The sequence below is a fragment of the Morone saxatilis genome, unplaced genomic scaffold (assembly GCF_004916995.1).
Source record: "Morone saxatilis isolate NCDOM2014 unplaced genomic scaffold, NCSU_SB_2.0 Contig24, whole genome shotgun sequence".
NCBI classification, from domain to species: Eukaryota; Metazoa; Chordata; class Actinopteri; family Moronidae; genus Morone; species Morone saxatilis.
This window is the reverse complement of record NW_023339807.1, coordinates 17,264,582-17,282,146: the sequence shown is the minus strand read 5'-3', so window position 1 is coordinate 17,282,146 and position 17,565 is coordinate 17,264,582. Positions and strand designations below refer to the sequence as shown.

At 41.8% G+C, this 17,565-nt stretch overlaps 2 protein-coding genes across 2 annotated transcripts; both read left to right on the top strand.

Moving 5' to 3' along the window:
* Positions 1 to 72: 72 nt before the first annotated feature.
* On the top strand, positions 73 to 7,271 carry p3h3 (prolyl 3-hydroxylase 3). The gene is made up of 16 exons (XM_035672592.1): positions 73 to 797; positions 1,817 to 2,001; positions 2,126 to 2,284; positions 2,943 to 3,135; positions 3,223 to 3,354; positions 3,491 to 3,633; positions 3,790 to 3,879; positions 3,958 to 4,010; positions 4,093 to 4,172; positions 4,257 to 4,384; positions 4,469 to 4,564; positions 4,717 to 4,867; positions 5,010 to 5,127; positions 5,691 to 5,766; positions 5,865 to 6,005; positions 6,822 to 7,271. Exons 1-16 carry the CDS (start codon positions 503 to 505, stop codon positions 6,984 to 6,986), a joined length of 2,205 nt encoding a protein of 734 aa, XP_035528485.1. The 5' UTR covers positions 73 to 502; the 3' UTR covers positions 6,987 to 7,271.
* A 6,590-nt stretch (positions 7,272 to 13,861) lies between these two features.
* Positions 13,862 to 16,805, top strand: gnb3a (guanine nucleotide binding protein (G protein), beta polypeptide 3a). Its single transcript, XM_035672671.1, has 8 exons — positions 13,862 to 13,983; positions 14,192 to 14,337; positions 14,627 to 14,690; positions 15,335 to 15,497; positions 15,636 to 15,702; positions 15,794 to 15,995; positions 16,077 to 16,293; positions 16,467 to 16,805. Exons 1-8 carry the CDS (start codon positions 13,927 to 13,929, stop codon positions 16,571 to 16,573), a joined length of 1,023 nt encoding a protein of 340 aa, XP_035528564.1. The 5' UTR covers positions 13,862 to 13,926; the 3' UTR covers positions 16,574 to 16,805.
* Positions 16,806 to 17,565: the final 760 nt, after the last annotated feature.

Here is a 17,565-nt window from a genome sequence, read left to right as displayed (position 1 = left end):
TTTGCAATGCAGCAACGTAGATTTCCAACCACACCGGATCTACTTAAACTTAATTATACAGCTTGAAATTATGTCAACGTGTGGGGGGGGGTCGATTCATTGTGAGTTTTCGATAAGTGATTTGCGCGTTTAACCACGTTTGATAATGATGTATTTCAGTTGAGCCGGTTTTATTAGTATGTTTACGGTAACGTCTGTTGAACTCAACCGATGGCTTCCTCTAGTGGCCGCATCGAGGTACTGCAACTCAGCTCACAATAATCCGCTAAACACATAGTCTCGTATTACTTAACCCAAAACAAGTCAATAAGTTACACTTGACTTGTTTTCCTAAACACGAAATTACCAGTTACACGTTAACACGGAGCAGTAGTTTATACATATTAATTAATAGCCCGTTACTTTCCTCAAACGAGAGTAAACTTTCCTCCTTAAATATTTCCATAGTCCCTCCTCCTCTTCTCCCAGCACCGTCTCCTCCACAGGGTTTGTGTCTCGGACCATGGCGCTGCACTCTGGATATTTCACTGTATACGTGGCGTTTCATTGTGTTATTGCAGCATTGATTAATTTTACTTTAGCAACTCCGGGCAGTGGCAGCTCCAATGTGCAGTCCCTCCTGCAGCCGTATGATTTCTTGTATTACAGCGGAGTACGTGCATATTTTGGTGAGGAGTGGGCCAAGGCTGCAGAGCTGCTGGAGAAATCCGTCCTAACCAAGGAATCACTGTTTAGAGTCCGCAGGCAGTGTCATGTTGACTGTGTGGCAGCAGGGAGAGAGGCTTTCAATAAACTGGGTAAGTGATTATTGATCAGATATTGTGAGTGTAGTGATTGGGGTGTTTCTTTTTTACATGGAGTCAGTGTGGTGTGCCAAATGTGTCGTTATGGTCTTATTCAATTGTTATTTGTTAGTAATTCCTCAATCTGTGTGATTAATGAATGAATTAAATGCACATTTGAATGACACACAGCTCACAGTCAGTAATATGTTTAATGTAATACTTACTTTACCTGGCTACCTTGTGTCTGTGACCCCATATTTTATGGCTTTAGCACAGCTGTTCAACCATTTTTTTCCCTTCTCAAGATTGTTTTTAAGAAGTTTTAGAGGTCTAAGGTCAGAGTTGAAAGTAATCAGTGTTGTCCATTAAAAGGGCAAACAAGAATGAAAACAGAAATACTGTATTTTCTTTTTTAATCCCTTTAATCTTTCATCATATGACCCTTTGGCTGGTCTCGACACCAATTTGGGAGCCACTGACCTATGTGATGAATATGTTTATTAAAGTGTTAATGAATTCATAAAAATACATTACAGCATTATTGCCTTAAGTTATCACATTTTGGTTTTATTGTTGTCTTAATGGCTAATTTAACTCCTGGTCAAAGGGCAACAGTTTAAAATTGGCCTTTGGGTTAACGCTGGCACATTCACAGTGATTTTGATAAATGTGCATTATCCCAAAACTAAATAAATAAGCTGTTTTCCATTACGTTTTACTAGCATTAGGCCTGGCAGATAATAAAAACTGCTCATTATTCTATTATAAAAAAGAATAACTGCTCTGGATCAGAGGTAATTGCTGGTGAGACACTAAATTACCATGAAGTGCATTACAAAATCAAAAGGGAGTAGCAGAGCATAAATAAGAATGGGCTGATTACTTTATAAATCTTAGTTTTCTAAACTATGTGTCCATTAAACTCTCATTATTATATGATTTAGACATTATTTTCTTTTGTATGAATGATGAACAGTGTGAAATGCTACATTTCACTTCCAACAATGATCCATGTTTGTCTGTATTGTTAGACTCTGAACAGGGGAGCGTGTGGGACCTCTGGGCCTTTGATTGGGTTCAGAAGAAAGCTGAATGTTTGAGGTTCTGTATCGGACGCTCTGTCACACCTGCAGGACAGCTCCCCGTCTCCACCGACATAGAGTATGAATTCGGCAGTCGCAACCCGTACAACTTTCTGCAGGTCACGTACTACAAGGTAAGAAGTTCTTCAGCCAGCCATAAAGATCTATGTCATACTAATAACTTCTCATCACAGTTTAGACTTACTGTATTGCAATCCTAAAAAAAAACTAATTCACACTCCTCTTCCCGCACACCAGTTGGAAAAGTTGCATAAGGCGGCATCGGCAGCTCATACCTACTTTGTGGCCAATCCCAGCCACCTGGAGATGAGGAACAACATTGAGAAGTACAGACGCATGGAAGGAGTGACGGACGAGGACTTCCAGGACAGAGAGATTGAGAATGAGAAACACTGGGTGAGGAGGGAGGGTTTAAAGTCTTCATGAAGAAGAAGGGGGGGATGGATTTGGTGTAGGTGAATTGAATCATAAAGTGTAATGTCCATAAGCTGCACTGGTGTGCTTGTTCATATAGCAAATAATGCTGAAGGGAAGACAGAGTATATAATTCAAGCTTTACATAGACACACCACTTGTTTACTACTGTTTAGGAAAGGGTTTAATATTTCAATTCATCACTTTCAATGACGTTAGAATTTATGTCATATTATTGGGGCAAACAGGGCTGATTTATGGAGTCAGCATCAATAGGAGGGAGGGGACAGTGTTTTTCATTGCAGGGAATGTTTTGGAGATGTGAGTGTGGAAAGAAAGCTATGGCCCTAGGGACTAAATTCCTCTCTCACACCTTTACTTTCTCTTATCCTGTGTCATGTACTCCCTACCTGGTTTTACTTACTGAAGACCTTTGACTGAGCAACTTATTTAGTCTATTCAGACACAATTGTTATAACACGATTAGGCTTGTTTGAAATAGGTTTAAACTGCCTGTGTAATTGCATTCACTCAGAAGTTTGTACTTTTATTTTATTATAACAAAAGCCATTTTAGCTGCATCTTCTTCTTGATTATATCTTCTTTTTTTCTTCCTCTTTTCACTCACCATCAAACCCAGATGCTGTATGATTCTGCACTTCAGTATGAAGCCTCCTCTGACTGGGTCCAGGCAGCAGAGAAATGGAAAGCATGTGTGAATGAAACACTGCGGCAGACAGAGGAGTGCAGGGTGCAGTGTGAGGTGGCCTCCCAGAGGCTGCCCGAGGACAGGGGAGTGGACAGTGTTGATGGCGTGTATGAGAAAGCTGCAGGTAAATAAAAATAACAACAACAAAACTTCAGCTTGACAAAAAGGGAACAGAAAGTAGTAGTCAACACTACATTTCTTTTCTGCCTAGCTCTTTCCCTCTCACTGCTCTCGTGCCGACAGTCCTGTGTGACTCAGATAGCCACAAGACCCGGAAGGATTTCTGCTCAGGAGGACTTCCTGCCCTCACAGCTGGAACATCTGCATATTGCACAGTTTAAAGGTCAAACTGAAGATCACATCATCATTCAATGTTATGATACAGTGTATGCGTGTCTTCCTCTGAATTTTCTCTACCTCATTTGTTTTGAACCCTTGAGTGCCATTTATTCTTATTTTGCATCCCTGCTTCCCCACAGCTCGTGACATTAGTGGAGCAGTGCAGACTCTTCGCTCTCTTCTCCTGTTTTACCCCTCCGACAAGGACTCCTTAGACAACCTGCAGCTCTACTATGAGACACTAGGAGGAGACACAGAATCACAGGGCACACCGCCTGCTCAGGTACTATTCATAACCATTACATTAATATCACCACTATGGTGGATGCTGCTTTTATGTTTTTACTGAATCATTTCAGACATGCAAACTTAAAATTTCTGTTTTGATTTCTTACTTTTGTTCATGCTGACTACACGTTTGTGTGTATTTGTCACACAGGAGATTGTCACATACATCAGTCGCTCTTTGGAGGAGAAGAAGCTACTGTATTTTGGTATGGAGAACCTTGACTTCAGTTTCATTGACCCAGTAAGTACTGAGGCAAATATATGCTCTTTTGATCCACAATGTTATAGCCACAAAATATAATGATGGCTTTCCATTCAGGATCTTTGGACTCCAGAAGATGTTGTACCTGAATCACTGAGGGATATCTGGAGGTGAGAAATCCATTCGGTGCGAAGGGCTTTTGTAAAAAGTTAATGTGAAGTGAACTCAGTATTGTTTGTGTTTCACTTTCAGAGCTGAAAAAGAGAAAATGAATGAGAAAATGAAAGCGGGAGATCAGCAGGAGGACGTGGATGACAGTGGATTTTTTGCAGGTCAGATCAGTTCACCCTCTTGTTTCAATCTGTAAGAATTTACCAGTTACCTCTCTCATCCTTTCTTATTTTATCTTTGTCCAGGTGGTTCGGTCCCTCAGGTGGGTGTGACCATCACTATGGATGACGAAGTTCTGAACGGGACTAATCGCGTAGTACTCGACGGCGTAATGACTGAGAAGGAGTGTGGCAGAATACTGCAACTGGCAACAGTACGTTCAGATTGTTACAGAGTCAGGCCTTCTCAGATGAAAGCAACAACACTCTCACCTACCGTTTCATCTCATCTCTGATAGGCTGCAGCATCTGCCGGAGATGGTTACCGGGGACGACGGTCTCCGCACACGCCTCATGAGACGTTCGAGGGCCTGACTGTTCTCAGGGCTGTAAAGGTGGGTGGACAGGAGATAACGGAAGCAGATGTATGACGTGTTTTTTAGTCTGTGCTCGAAATTAATGAACTAAATGTGAATTAATTGAAGAACCAAGCATCACCTGTGCTTGAAGCTGGTATTTTCTAACATAATTTTAAATTCTTTCACAGTTGGCTCAGGAAGGCCTGGTGAACCAATCAGATGCCCGGCTGTTACATGAGCTGGGCGAGAGAGTGAGAGTCCTGCTGCACTCGTACTTCAGGAGCCCCTCGGGACTCTTCATCTCTTTCACACACCTGGTCTGCCGCAGTGCTATTGCAGGTGACACCAACATTATCCATATTGCTCTCGGGGGACCACATGAAACTACTACTACAGGGTTTCACAGAGTTCTGACTTTCATTCTGTGAACTTGAATTTATTCTTTTGGGAAGTCAATTTGTTTGATTGGCTCTACCCTTAGGTGACCAGGAGGGCAGGCTGGACCTGTCTCACCCTGTCCATGTTGACAACTGTCTCCTTGAGCCAGAGACCAAGCAGTGCTGGAGGGAACCACCAGCATTCATACACAGAGACCTCAGGTACACAACAATAATCAGAAAGAGAAAGAGCAGGGAAAACGAAGCAGCCAAAAAGAGGAATTGTATTAGTAATGCTATGTAAAACTATATCAAGGTCCAGTATATTACATTTAGGAGTACCTGTTGGCAGAAATTGAATATAAAATAATTAAATATGTTTTCATTTTCATATAATCACCTGAAGATAAGAATTCTTATGTCTTGTTACCTTAGAATGAGCCTTTTGTATCTAAAGATGCAACGTTTCGACTTCTATGGAGTCCACCATGTTGAATCGCCACGTTTCTGGCACTAGATAGGGCTGTTTGTGTTTTTTATACACTTCGTGGTCACCAAAGTTTCTCCTTTGTGTTTGGAGGATGAAGCAAGGGATTTGTGATCTGCAGCTACACAGCTAGATGGCACTAAATCCTACACACTGGACCTCTGAGATCAAGCCTAAAAAATGATATTTTGGTTTGATTCTCTAGAAAAAGTATTGAGAATTAAAATTCACAGCTGAACTGGCATAGACCATAATGGTTGTTGGTTTATGGCTGAATCACCTGTTTTTTCTCTCACAGTGCCATTCTCTACCTGAATGACAACTTTGATGGTGGGCAGTTGTTCTTCACCAACAGGGATGCCAAGACAGTAACAGTAAGTTACTTTTCAACCTTAGGTCACTTAATTTAGTGCTTTCTAAATCTGCTTTGTTGGACCTGGTGACTTTTTTCCCTCCTTCTCTGCATCCCCAGGCTCGAGTAAAACCCAGCTGCGGTCGACTGGTGGGTTTCTCCTCAGGTCCAGTAAATCCACATGGTGTTACTGCAGTGACCAGTGGCCGGCGGTGTGCCCTGGCTCTCTGGTTCACAAAGGAAAAGCTCTACAGGGACATGGTGAGCATTATGACGTCAGCAGACAGCACTGTCATCCTCCTCAGGTCGAGCCTGTCTCCTGTAGTCATGTGGTTGTTGATGTCGTGACACCGGTGTTGGGTAACAAGACCAGCTGGAGTGTAATGCAAATCTCATGGTTGTTTTCATGTTTTGGCATTCACAATGCTTGCTCTGTGATCGCACCATAGCAGTGTCCTTTAGGTTTATCCTAGACCTATTTGGTAAAACAAAAAAAGAATAATTCAGCAGCCATATCATTTTTAGTGGCTGTTTATTAGTAGTTTCAGTAGCATACTCAGTTCAGTGCTGGCTGATGTTTAGCATCATGCAGACATAACACAACACAGACTGTAACTTTTAAAAGGAGGGAAAAAACACATTCTTCCTTAAAATGAAAAGTTGAATTCATAAGCAATAAAACTCAGTTCAGTAGTTTTTCGACTACAACCTTTGTGGTCTTGTAGGACCTGTAGCTTATGGTGACTAATTTTAGCTAAGTATATGTTAATAAGACTGACTGAGTCAGTTTGCTGACTTTATTAGTCTTCTTTACTTGTGCTACCATTACCTTACGTTTTAAAATTCACCAATATCTCACAGTTGTTAAGCAAACGCTACATATTCACACTTTAATAGAGGAGAACCACCTCGTGCTGGCAGAGCCTTCTCTAAATATCATTTACCAAGTGAAAATAACAAATAACAAAGTACAAGGATTTAAATTAAGATTACTCTTAACAAGACTAGATGTAATCAGTCACTATCAAACCACTGGAAACCAGCATTTTATCTGTCATACATGTTTCTGTCTTCCAGGAGCGAGAGGAGGCAGAGGCCATGTGGGCTGCAGATGGACAGAGTGTGGTGAAAAAGGACGAGGAGGAGAAAGAGGGCACCGCCGGCCGGAACGCTCGGAGCCAAGCACCGAAGGAGAGGAGCAGAGGGAGAGGCAGAGTGACGGGTGGCAGAGATGAGCTGTGAGAGCAAGAACAAACCTGACAGACTGAACCACCCAAACTGGAACACTTTGGTGCACCAGTCCAGTAACAGGACCCATAACATCCCATATCAGGACCATTACACCAACCATCTCTTGTTTTCAGTTTTAAACCACACATTCACTCCTCATCTGCCTTTTTATGTAAAGCTGCTTGCATGTTTGTATATACTGTATTTCTACTGTATATGATGAAGGTAAGTAAGGGAAACACTTTCCTCATGTCAATCTGTACTTTTCTTTTGTTTTAGCAGCTTTACTGACCAAAATCACTACCTTTTAAAAAAAGAAAAAAGAAGAGATTAAAAGAATAAATAAATATGATTCTTTACCAATGTCACATGAGTACTCGATGCCATATCCTCACAAGTGAGGGACAATACGAATATTAGAGACAAAGAGAGGACAAAAAGGGGCAGATAAGTTAAAGCAAGGCTGTGTAATCTATTAAGTGATTCCATCACACCCTCTGTGGCTGCCTGCTGTTTAGGAATAAAAATAAACAGGGGCTAAATACTTTTATCAGTCTGTTCCTGTCTGAAGAATAGAAGCATGTAATAAGGTATGCGATTAGACAGCAACACTTAAACTGTAAAAGTGGTTACATTAGCATAGTACGTCAGAAACTACAGTTCGAGGCAGTAAGAGGGAACAGAGAGAGAGAGGTGCACAGGGGGAAAAAAGGATAGAAATAGAGAGATTACTGTTAATCCCTCATAAATGAGTGCATTTGTTTATGAAGCTTAAAAAATCTCCCATTTAGAATATGGAATAGTAATCCAGCGTGAGATCATTTAATCATTCACGTCCAGCGGAGTGACAGTCGACCACCCACTTCTGTCTTATCCTTCCCATTACAACCAGTGCCTCCTTTCAGCTCCCTCCTCTGCTTTCATCTAGTGCATTAGGTACAGACTCAAGCACTGTTTATGGCCCATATTAACACTCTCACTCCCCCCTGTGTTATAATCCCCCGTCGCTGCAGAATTGGGTCGGCAGGCCTGTTTAATGGAGCCTTGGTTTTAACCTTTTCCCTCCCTCATGCGCTGAAACCAGGCAGTACCCTAAAAGTCTGCATTAATCTTCTCTTAAGTAGGTGTTATGTCTATATAATGCATCTTCGATATCCTCACACTAAGCACCCTGGGCGTCTACTGCTCCAGTTACACACTTGGCAAAAAAGGCATGACACTTTTGGCTGTATGATGTCATCTTTCCATATTTTATATGATTAGCAGAAGTTATGTAAGGCCTAACAGCGTAGTTATAAAACTGAAATCACAGCTTCCTGTCGTCATTACAACTGAGTGCTGTGTGCAGTGAGTAGTTGACTTGATCGCTCACCCATTATGTTGCTCTTCCATGCATTATTTATCCTATTTGTGGCCCAAACAACTCATCGGGTGTCTGCTGATGGTAGCTGACCTTTCTGCGTGAGGCTTTACATCACTTTTAGGTGTAATCGTAACATGGGATTCAATAGGAGGATCAAAACTCGTGAATTCATCCTACATTCATGTCACAATAGTTGTTTGTGACCGACTGATATGTCATTTAATCCGATCACCCCCACCCCACTCCACCTACTTACCCCATTTATTCAAAACAAGGTTAAAGGTTCAGTGACCCTTGTTGGGTTTTATAGACTTAAATAAATCTTCTCTCCAAACAATAGCACTGGTACAAACTTCATATTTAGAAGTTTAAAAATGTCAGAACAACAAAAGCAATGCTAGTCATAATCCAAGCTACAAATAGTAAAATAAAAGATTTTGGATAATGCAAGATCAAAACATCATTGGTCTAGCCCAAAATAACAGTCTGTCTCTCTCTCTTCTTTCTCTCTCTCTCTCTCTCCCCTCTTCTCTCTCTCTCTCTTCTCTCTCTCTTCTCTCTTCTCTCTCTCTCTCTTCTTCTCTCTCTCTCTCTTCTCTCTCTCTCTCTCTCTCTTCTCTTGATCTCTCTCTCTCTCTGTGTCTTTATCCTGGCCAGTGCCTGCTCGCCTGCTAGCAAATCCTTTTTTTCTCGTTTTGGGTTTTCTCTCAGTTTTACGCTCCATCTCACAGCCCGCAGTGCACCAACTCCATTTCTCCAAATCCAGGGTCAGCTCAGCCAGCTCAGTCAGTTGGCTTCTGTCGTCACCGTGCTTGAGTGAGCAAAGGTCAACACTTTTAAACTACAGAACTGAGTTTATCCACACTAAATCACAGGAAAAAAAAACAGGAAGTAGGCAACACACACACACACACACACAACTTAAGCTTTTTGTACTGTGCGAGTGTGCATGTCTGAGTCCACACTGACAAAAGTCACAATGATGCTGTTTAATCATCCGAATCTTTTGCCCTAAGGGTTTGCATAAAAAGTAATAATGTGATACTTGATCCTTTTAGGGAACTTTACTTTTGCCCCTTCTACAGGGAGGTCAAAGGTCACAATCAGCGACAGCAGCATCCTGGGGCACTAGTGAGAATTTAGACCCTATTTCATCTTATTTAAATGTGTTTTCTACATCATCTGTCTACTGTCACTTGAAAAGTAGAGGCACAATGAGCTTGAGCATACAAAAGAACAGCAAAAATCAGCAAAATGCTAAATAATACATGTGTCACAGTACTTTTTAGTACCACTGGATGGGCACGTTTATTAACACTACAGATATATTCATAGCTTGTTTCACCATGTTTGCTCACAGCAAACTACAGTATATATTCTTGACACAATGCACATTACCCAAGCAAACGTAGGTGCCAACTCCTGACTGTCAAAAGATCAACATGAAAACTTTAAGGAGAAACCAACGGGCACCACCTTTGATAAAGCAGCTGGGATTCCATGAAAGGCAACTTAGCAAAGAAAAGGGGACCACCAGCAGCCGATTCAAAGGGCCTTTTGGGTTGAAATGTGGTCACTGGACTCTTTGGCCTGAAAGTGCTATCTCATGATAGTTCAGTGCAAGCTGTGCTGTTTCATAACCAATACAGGTGATTTATTTTGTTAGGTAATATGCAGCAGCAGTAAGGGGCACGCTCTCTAACAGATAACAGCGGAAATGAAAAGACGAACTAACTTCGTTCCATAGGAGTATTTAGGCCAAACACCGAGACCATTTGGTGTGACATTAGGTCAACAATGAGGAAAGAAAAAGAGATGAAATGGGTTTTTTTTGACACTCAGAAGAAAAAGGACAGAGACTGGAGAGCAATAGACAGTAATAGTATACGTGCCCTGTATACTGTAAGTACATGTTCACGCCTGGTGGGACTGTTTGCATATAAGAATGAACCAGAAAAACCTCTCCTGGATCCTGAAGTTGTTCTCTACATCACCACTGTACCCTGTCGGATCTCTGCTCTGCCATTCTGCCCATAAACTTTCTAATATTAGCTTCACCTCGGGTTTACAAAACACAAGCCCTCCTGCCAGTCATAGATCTTCTAAAGACTATCTCAGCACCATAAAAAGCCATGTTCCCAAGTCCTCTATTTATCTTCTTTCCCCTCCCCTCCATGGTTTCCATCTCTTAGTTTTTGATTCGGATTCACCCCAGCTCATGTCTTGTGACCCCATAACCAAGCTCTGCACCTTGTTTGGTCTCCCCCTCTGTCTCCTCGCCCTTTCTGTCTCGTTTACCCCCACCGCACACCACTCCCACCCCCACCTCCACCCCTCTTTCTGTCCATCCCAGGGTTTATCCCCTCATCACTGATCTCCCTTCATCCCTCCAATCCTCATCTGTTCCTCATAGGAGCAGTGGAGAGAGTGAGTGACGGAGGAATATCCCACTGTGTGTGACACCAAAAGTGAATGAGCGGGAGAAAGTGTGGCAACAGGCGGGCTGAACTTATGACAACGACCAGAGGGAGACCGCTGGAGGAAGACTGATTAAAGATCTGCCCAAACACCTTGAGAGGAGTCTCCTAATTGGTGAGTGGATGGTCATATGTTGCTGCTTACATATTTTGTTCTTGGTAGTTGTGAAATTGTGCCCTGCTGCTCAGATGATGGATCAGATTCAAAGGGTCAGATAAAAATTGGGTTCAGAGCTGAAAAGATATTTATCAACCATTATTTGGCAAAATCCTGAAGTTTAAAGGAATTATTTATTTATTTCTAAATTAAAAAGTTACTGATTTTTTAAATGCAGCACAATTACAATATTGTGTACTTGTGATCTTACAGTTTGTAGGACGTATGTAAAACAAATTTGATATCAAATATGGGGATGGCATTGAAAATTAATTGACACACGTATGCAGCTAGTCTTTTATCTTGTGTTTATAGCACACACAACAGAGGGATTTACAATGGATACAAAGCTGGTTTTATCATGTGGATTGGAAATCTGAAAAAAGAAAATTTCCTTTTGTTGTCAGATTTTTAATACTGTCATACATAATCTGCATGATAAGACTATGTTAAGTTGTTTATGGGGATGTATCACGTATGGTGTCAAATTTAGATTCAAAGTGGTCATATTTTAGTTTGAAATTACTGTCTACACGTTTAAGAAGAGAAAAAAAGGGCATGCTACTTTAGAATACGTTTGTGCCATATGGACAGAGTCCTCCATTAGGGTATATGTAATTTTATATTAATATATATGTGATACTAGAGGAATCTCTACTGAGGAAGTGATGATAAGGTAAAATAACAAGATAGGTATGTCTGTTTTTGGCTAATCCGGTGGCTTAATACCTAAACAAAAAAAGATACATGATCACACTGAATGCAGGAATCACATAAAAATTCAATATTACCATTAATCAGTCCTGGTTATTGATTTACAACATTGCCCACAACAGCCTGATATATTCAGAGATACTAAACGGTTACACTAATGTATTTCATTTCACGTTATGTATCGTCAACTCTAGCACAGACGCAGTATGTTAGTTTAGTGTTTATAAGGAGCTACAACACAATAGGTATATAGTCATTGTAATCAAATAATCAAGAGCCATATTATAAGGTCACATTTTTGCAAGTTGGACAACAAATGTAAGACTTGTTGTATGTGGTTAGGAGCTCTGAGCTGAGGTACAGATCCAAACTGCAGACAGTCACCGGTCAGACTCAAGTTCACAGGCCCAGTCCCACTGAAAACACTTCACCTTTTCACAGGCTACCATTCTCACAACTCTATCCATCCTGTTCCACCTCTTCCATCTGCCCCCTCCCTCATTCTCATCCCACTACCCCCCCACCCTCCCCTCGATCCCTCTCTCCATCTCTATCCAGATGCAAAGGAGCAGGTCAGTAATCGGATGAGAGCAGATTTGATTCAAAAGGCTTTCCCTTGAAAAATCTCAGACCAGTAGGATTAAAACTCACTCTCCTGCACTCGCCTCATTACCCTCCCTCCCCCTCCAACCCCCTCCCTTCCGTCGCCCCGCCGTCCGCCTCCCCTCCCTCCCTCCCTCTGCCCCCTCTTCTCTCTGGCTGTGTTAATGCACTTCACCATCCAGCAACCCCTAGCAGTCATTTAATCACATGAAACAATGGCAGGGTCCCAGGAACAGAATGGCAAAAGGGTAATAGCGTGACTAAAACACTCAAGCATTCATTACAACACTCATTATCAAAGCAATTTCCCATCTGGAACAAAGGCCTAAAATCCCCTGTTACCAACTTCAGGAGCAATGCAGTCATCAGCAGTTTAATGCAGGACACCCATACTGTTGCCACTGAGGTGTTTGAAGCAACGCATTATTATAAAGGCCATAAATCAGCACTCTAATTTCATTTGAACACATTTCAGACCATCTTCCATTCACTTTAAGCATTATAGATAAAGGAGAGAGCCCAGTGATAAACAATTAAAGCAAATCTCTTTCTTTTACAGAGTCACTCCCTTCTTCACTCCCTTCCTCTCCTTTTCACTTCAAACAAATTAGAGGCAAATCCACTTGGTCATGTGTTTTGACAGGGACACACTCATTCAAATACAGAAAGAGAGAGAGAGAGAGAGAGATTGCTGCAGGCACACATACGATAAAATCAACGCAAGTATTCCTTCCTATCAGTTCTCAAGGTAAGATAAAGGAAATAGCAACATGACAATTGGTTCTTCACAAGGAAGAAAAGTCGTAATATCTGCACGCGTACAGTAGACGGAGGAGGGTGTTGTTGTTGAGGTTGGTTACATTGTGCTGCTGTATTATGAAGTTAGTGTCATGTGTCGTGTGTCTTTGAACTACACTGTAACATCAGCTCGAGATCGTGACTCTGCCTTTTCACTTGTGCCTTGATTACATTTGTCACACTGTGTGAGTTTGTCCATTAGGTGATTGGGTTACTGCTAAACATCGCTCATTTAATCACAACATTACCAAATTCAATAGCCATCAACATTAGGTGAGAGCTTACTGGAGTTTTAAATGGCACAAACCACCTGTCATTGTTGTGAATTTGTTGGGAAGTGAGAGGTGACTGGCTGAGAGCTGATACACTGATGACATTATTACAGGACATACTGGTTTGTGTGTACATTTAGGGTGAGGATGTGTACTCTCAAGAAGTGTCACATCTTAACAAATACTTTTAATGTCATGCTTGAATATTCATACAGTCAATGTGTGTTTATGTGTGCGTGCGCAATGCCTGTGTACGTGTGCTCTGTGGGTTTTTTGTGTGAGCTCCTGCGTGTTTATGAAACTTTGCAAAGTAGACGAGGGCCAGTTTGACTTGCAAAATAGCACTTACTTGGAGACTGGGTGGATTAAAAAAAAATTCAGGTAAGTGCAGGTAAAATTCCAGGAGGAAGTATCTGTACAGGGAATGTGTACAGGAATTATGACTCAATTGTGTCTTGATAACTAAATTCTGTTTTTGTTTTTTCTTATTCTTCTTCATTTCAGGATTATCAGCTTTCCTGCCATCTTTCCTCGTCTCCATTGGTGACAGTGCCTAACAACCATCACCATGGGTGAAATGGAGCAATTGCGAAAGGAGGCGGACAGTCTCAAAGACCAGATCACTGTCAGTAGGCCCATCTCTACCATCTCTAATTAACTCAGTGTGGCTGTCTGCAGTAGTTATCATTGACATTATGAGCTTGCTTTTTACTATGACCTAAAGACATATCTTACATCTTCTTCCCCAAGAAATACCTGTATATTTTTCATAACCACATCCTGGATCAATACTGGCGGTAACATAACTACTTGTGTTTGTGTTTGCTCCCCAGGCAGCTCGTAAGGCGGTGCAGGACACCACACTGCAAGAGGCAGCAGCCGGGATCACCGTGGTGGGTCGTGTCCAGTTGAAGACCAGGAAAACACTAAGGGGTCACCTTGCCAAGATCTACGCTATGCACTGGGGCACTGATACTAAGTAAGTACACAGCTTATTTTACACAAATTGAAAGAGCACCTGCTGTTTTATTTTAGAGCCAAGATGTGATAGGTTTCTATTCAATTTAGCTCAGAATTGGTGCAAGGAGAGCCAATAACGGCAAGAGGGAATTCTGACTGGTAAATTAGATTTGGGAAGTAGTTTACTTTTAACTGGATGAATTAATAGAAACATGGCTTGTACCTGATGTTCATTTTGCAGCTAACACAGCAGCAGCAATCCTTTCTCTGTCTCACATTTTTAATCAGTATAATTCTTACACCACCAGGCTGTGTGTCAGTGCCTCACAAGATGGAAAACTCATAGTGTGGGACAGCATTACAACCAACAAGGTAGGAAAGAGCAAAGGAGAGATTCATCATAATTACAGTAATGGTAGCTGAGGGCAAATGTACACCATACAAAGCCATAAATCTGCTTTTCCAGATGGAATTGAGCACTAATTGAGGCCAAACTTTTGCAGTGTGCATCCATCCTCAAACACACAAACTACACATGCAACCTCACTTCTTAAATGCCCTGAAAACTTGGTTTAATCTTAAGAATTTCTCTAAAATATGAAATACTAATTACTAAGTAAGCAACAATCAAAATTTCATTGAGTATTATTAATAGTTATTAATAGTAATCTGCTTCTTGAGGACCGTGTGGTTTTTTGATTGACAAAATGTGACCAAATGACCCATCAACTGTCATCAGATTCAAATGTTTCTAAATCCTGATTTCTGCACGGAAGTACGTGACGTTACCTTTTTCTGACTGAGTCCCGCCCACACAGTGAAAAAAAGAAAAACAGAAATCTCCAGTGTTATATAACCAAAATGTTTCTGGCAGAAAATAGTGTGTTCATGTTGGACCCCGTCTCTTATACTAAGAAGCTGGTTCAGAAAATCCTTTAAGTTTTTCAGTGATTGAAGTCCATTTGATTTTAGTGGTTGAAGACAAGAAACTCACCTCATCTTCTGTGTGTCTACAGGTGAATGCCATTCCTCTCAAGTCATCGTGGGTGATGACTTGTGCCTATGCACCTTCGGGGAACCTAGTGGCTTGTGGTGGTCTGGACAACATGTGCTCCATCTACAACCTCAAGGGCAAGGACGGGAACGTCAAGGTCATGCGTGAGCTGGCGGCACACACAGGTAGGACAACACTGCTTGGAAATTAAATTTCTTGAAGCCACCGGTGTTCTTAAGTTGGACTTGATTGAGTTGGGAATCCTTTGATTACACTTACACTGTGTTTGAGGTTCCTCATAAGGTATTTCTTTGGTTGCCCAGGTTACCTGTCCTGCTGTCGTTTCCTCAGTGACACTGAGATCATCACCAGCTCTGGAGACTGCACTTGGTGAGAATATAGTATGATTAACTGAATTAAAAACTATGTTGAAATTTCCCTCTCTGTAGTTAAAACTTGCCTTTGGTCCTTGTCCTTCCAGCGTACTATGGGACATTGAGACAGGGACCCAAAAGACCATCTTTGCCGGACACCAGGGAGACTGCATGTCCCTGGCCGTGTCCCCAGACTTCAAGTTTTTCATCTCAGGGGCGTGTGACTTCACAGCCAAGCTGTGGGACATCAGGGAGGCCGAATGCAGACAGACCTTTGGAGGCCATGAGAGTGACATCAATGCAATTGGGGTGAGGATCACTTCGGTATCAGAGCTCTGACTTTTAGTGCTCAAATGAGGCAGAGTTTCTAAACACTTCTCTTTCTCCCAGTTCTTCCCCAATGGTAACGCAGTGATAACAGGGTCGGACGACGCCACCTGCAAGCTGTACGACCTGCGAGCCGACCAGGAGCTCATCACCTACCAGGACTCTGGCATCATGTGCGGGGTGACCTCCTTGGCCCCCTCCCTGTCTGGACGCCTGTTACTGGCTGGATATGACGACTTCAACGTCAACATCTGGGACGCACTTAAATCTGAGAGAGTGGGTGAGTACAGGTGGAAAATAGAGACGACAAAGTGAATTTAGCATCTAAAACCTCCAGCGTTTAACACCCGTTATGGGATGGAGTGTCCTGCATCTGAGTAATATTAATGGCATTATTTTTTAGTGGTACTTTTCTCAGCTCACATCATGTATTTCTTCTGTGACGTGGTCCAGGAGTGCTGGCTGGTCACGACAACAGAGTGAGCTGTATCGGGGTGTCCTCAGACGGCATGGCATGTTGCACAGGATCCTGGGACAGCTTCCTCAAGATATGGAACTGAGGTTGTTCCTCACCAGCAAGCAGAAAGAGAGCAGTTAACACCTGCCTGGGAGAAAGTGAAGAAGATAAAACAAAGAAATTGGAGTTTGAGGGAGGGATGAGGGACGAGCAGCTGCATAGGGTGAGAAGAGGGTATTTTAATTGTGCCAAGTCCTATCTAATGTTGGAGAAGGGTTGTAATGTGAAGATTTTCTCCTCTCTCTGTCACATCGCGCTCTCACCTTTCTTCTCACATTATGGGGGAATTTGGGGTGGGACAAGGGGTTGGGGGGCCTCAGAAAACATCATTCCTCTTAATAGTTTGTTATATTGCGGTTCAAATCGATAACATATGCACATTTATTGCAGCAATTCAGAGATCACCCAACGAGAACAGTTGCCAAAATGGAAATGGTAGCACACTGGATGAGATAGAATTGAATATGTGTCAAGTTACAGCCTGTGTAGGTTCACACTAGCTATACTAATATGCTGTGTTTTATATCAAAGCATAAGTTATGTCATATGAATAATCGGAGCATTTGCATTTTTTGTTTCAGACTGTTGTTTGTTCTTAGTTTTTGGTAGATTCCCTAGATGCTTACATTTACTTTCTTTTCATTTTCTAACTTTAATTAAAATTGAGTTATAGTTTGCAGATGTCTACATTAGTGTTTGAATTGTTTTGTATGTGATTGATGGACTATATTTACCCGGATTTGGGGTCTCATTATTTGGCCTAACCCCCCTGCCGGTAGCTAGACCTGAAAAGTGCTTTGGGTAAACTGTTGAACTGACAGATGGGATAATAAAATGGTTCACTAAGCACTTACAAAAAAAAAAAAAAAAGATGACCCATTTGTCTCAGGACAGGAGGACTTTTGTATGAGTGTTATATGGATGATAACGTCTATTGTGTGCATATGAGCAATACATCTGAATCTGTATATGACTGCTTACCTTTTCCTCTGCATTGTACAAGATAAACTTGAAGGACAGTTTGTGTACATACAG

Excerpts from the sequence above, each read along its gene's own strand:
- p3h3 (XM_035672592.1), top strand. The coding sequence starts at position 503 with ATGGCGCTGCACTCTGGATATTTCACTGTATACGTGGCGTTTCATTGT. Across the intron at positions 2,285-2,942 it reads TTGAGAATGAGAAACACTGG|ATGCTGTATGATTCTGCACT; the intron begins GTGAGGAGGGAG and ends CATCAAACCCAG. Across the intron at positions 5,128-5,690 it reads TTCATACACAGAGACCTCAG|TGCCATTCTCTACCTGAATG; the intron begins GTACACAACAAT and ends TTTCTCTCACAG.
- gnb3a (XM_035672671.1), top strand. The coding sequence starts at position 13,927 with ATGGGTGAAATGGAGCAATTGCGAAAGGAGGCGGACAGTCTCAAAGAC. Across the intron at positions 13,984-14,191 it reads GTCTCAAAGACCAGATCACT|GCAGCTCGTAAGGCGGTGCA; the intron begins GTCAGTAGGCCC and ends TTTGCTCCCCAG. Across the intron at positions 15,498-15,635 it reads TGAGCTGGCGGCACACACAG|GTTACCTGTCCTGCTGTCGT; the intron begins GTAGGACAACAC and ends TTGGTTGCCCAG.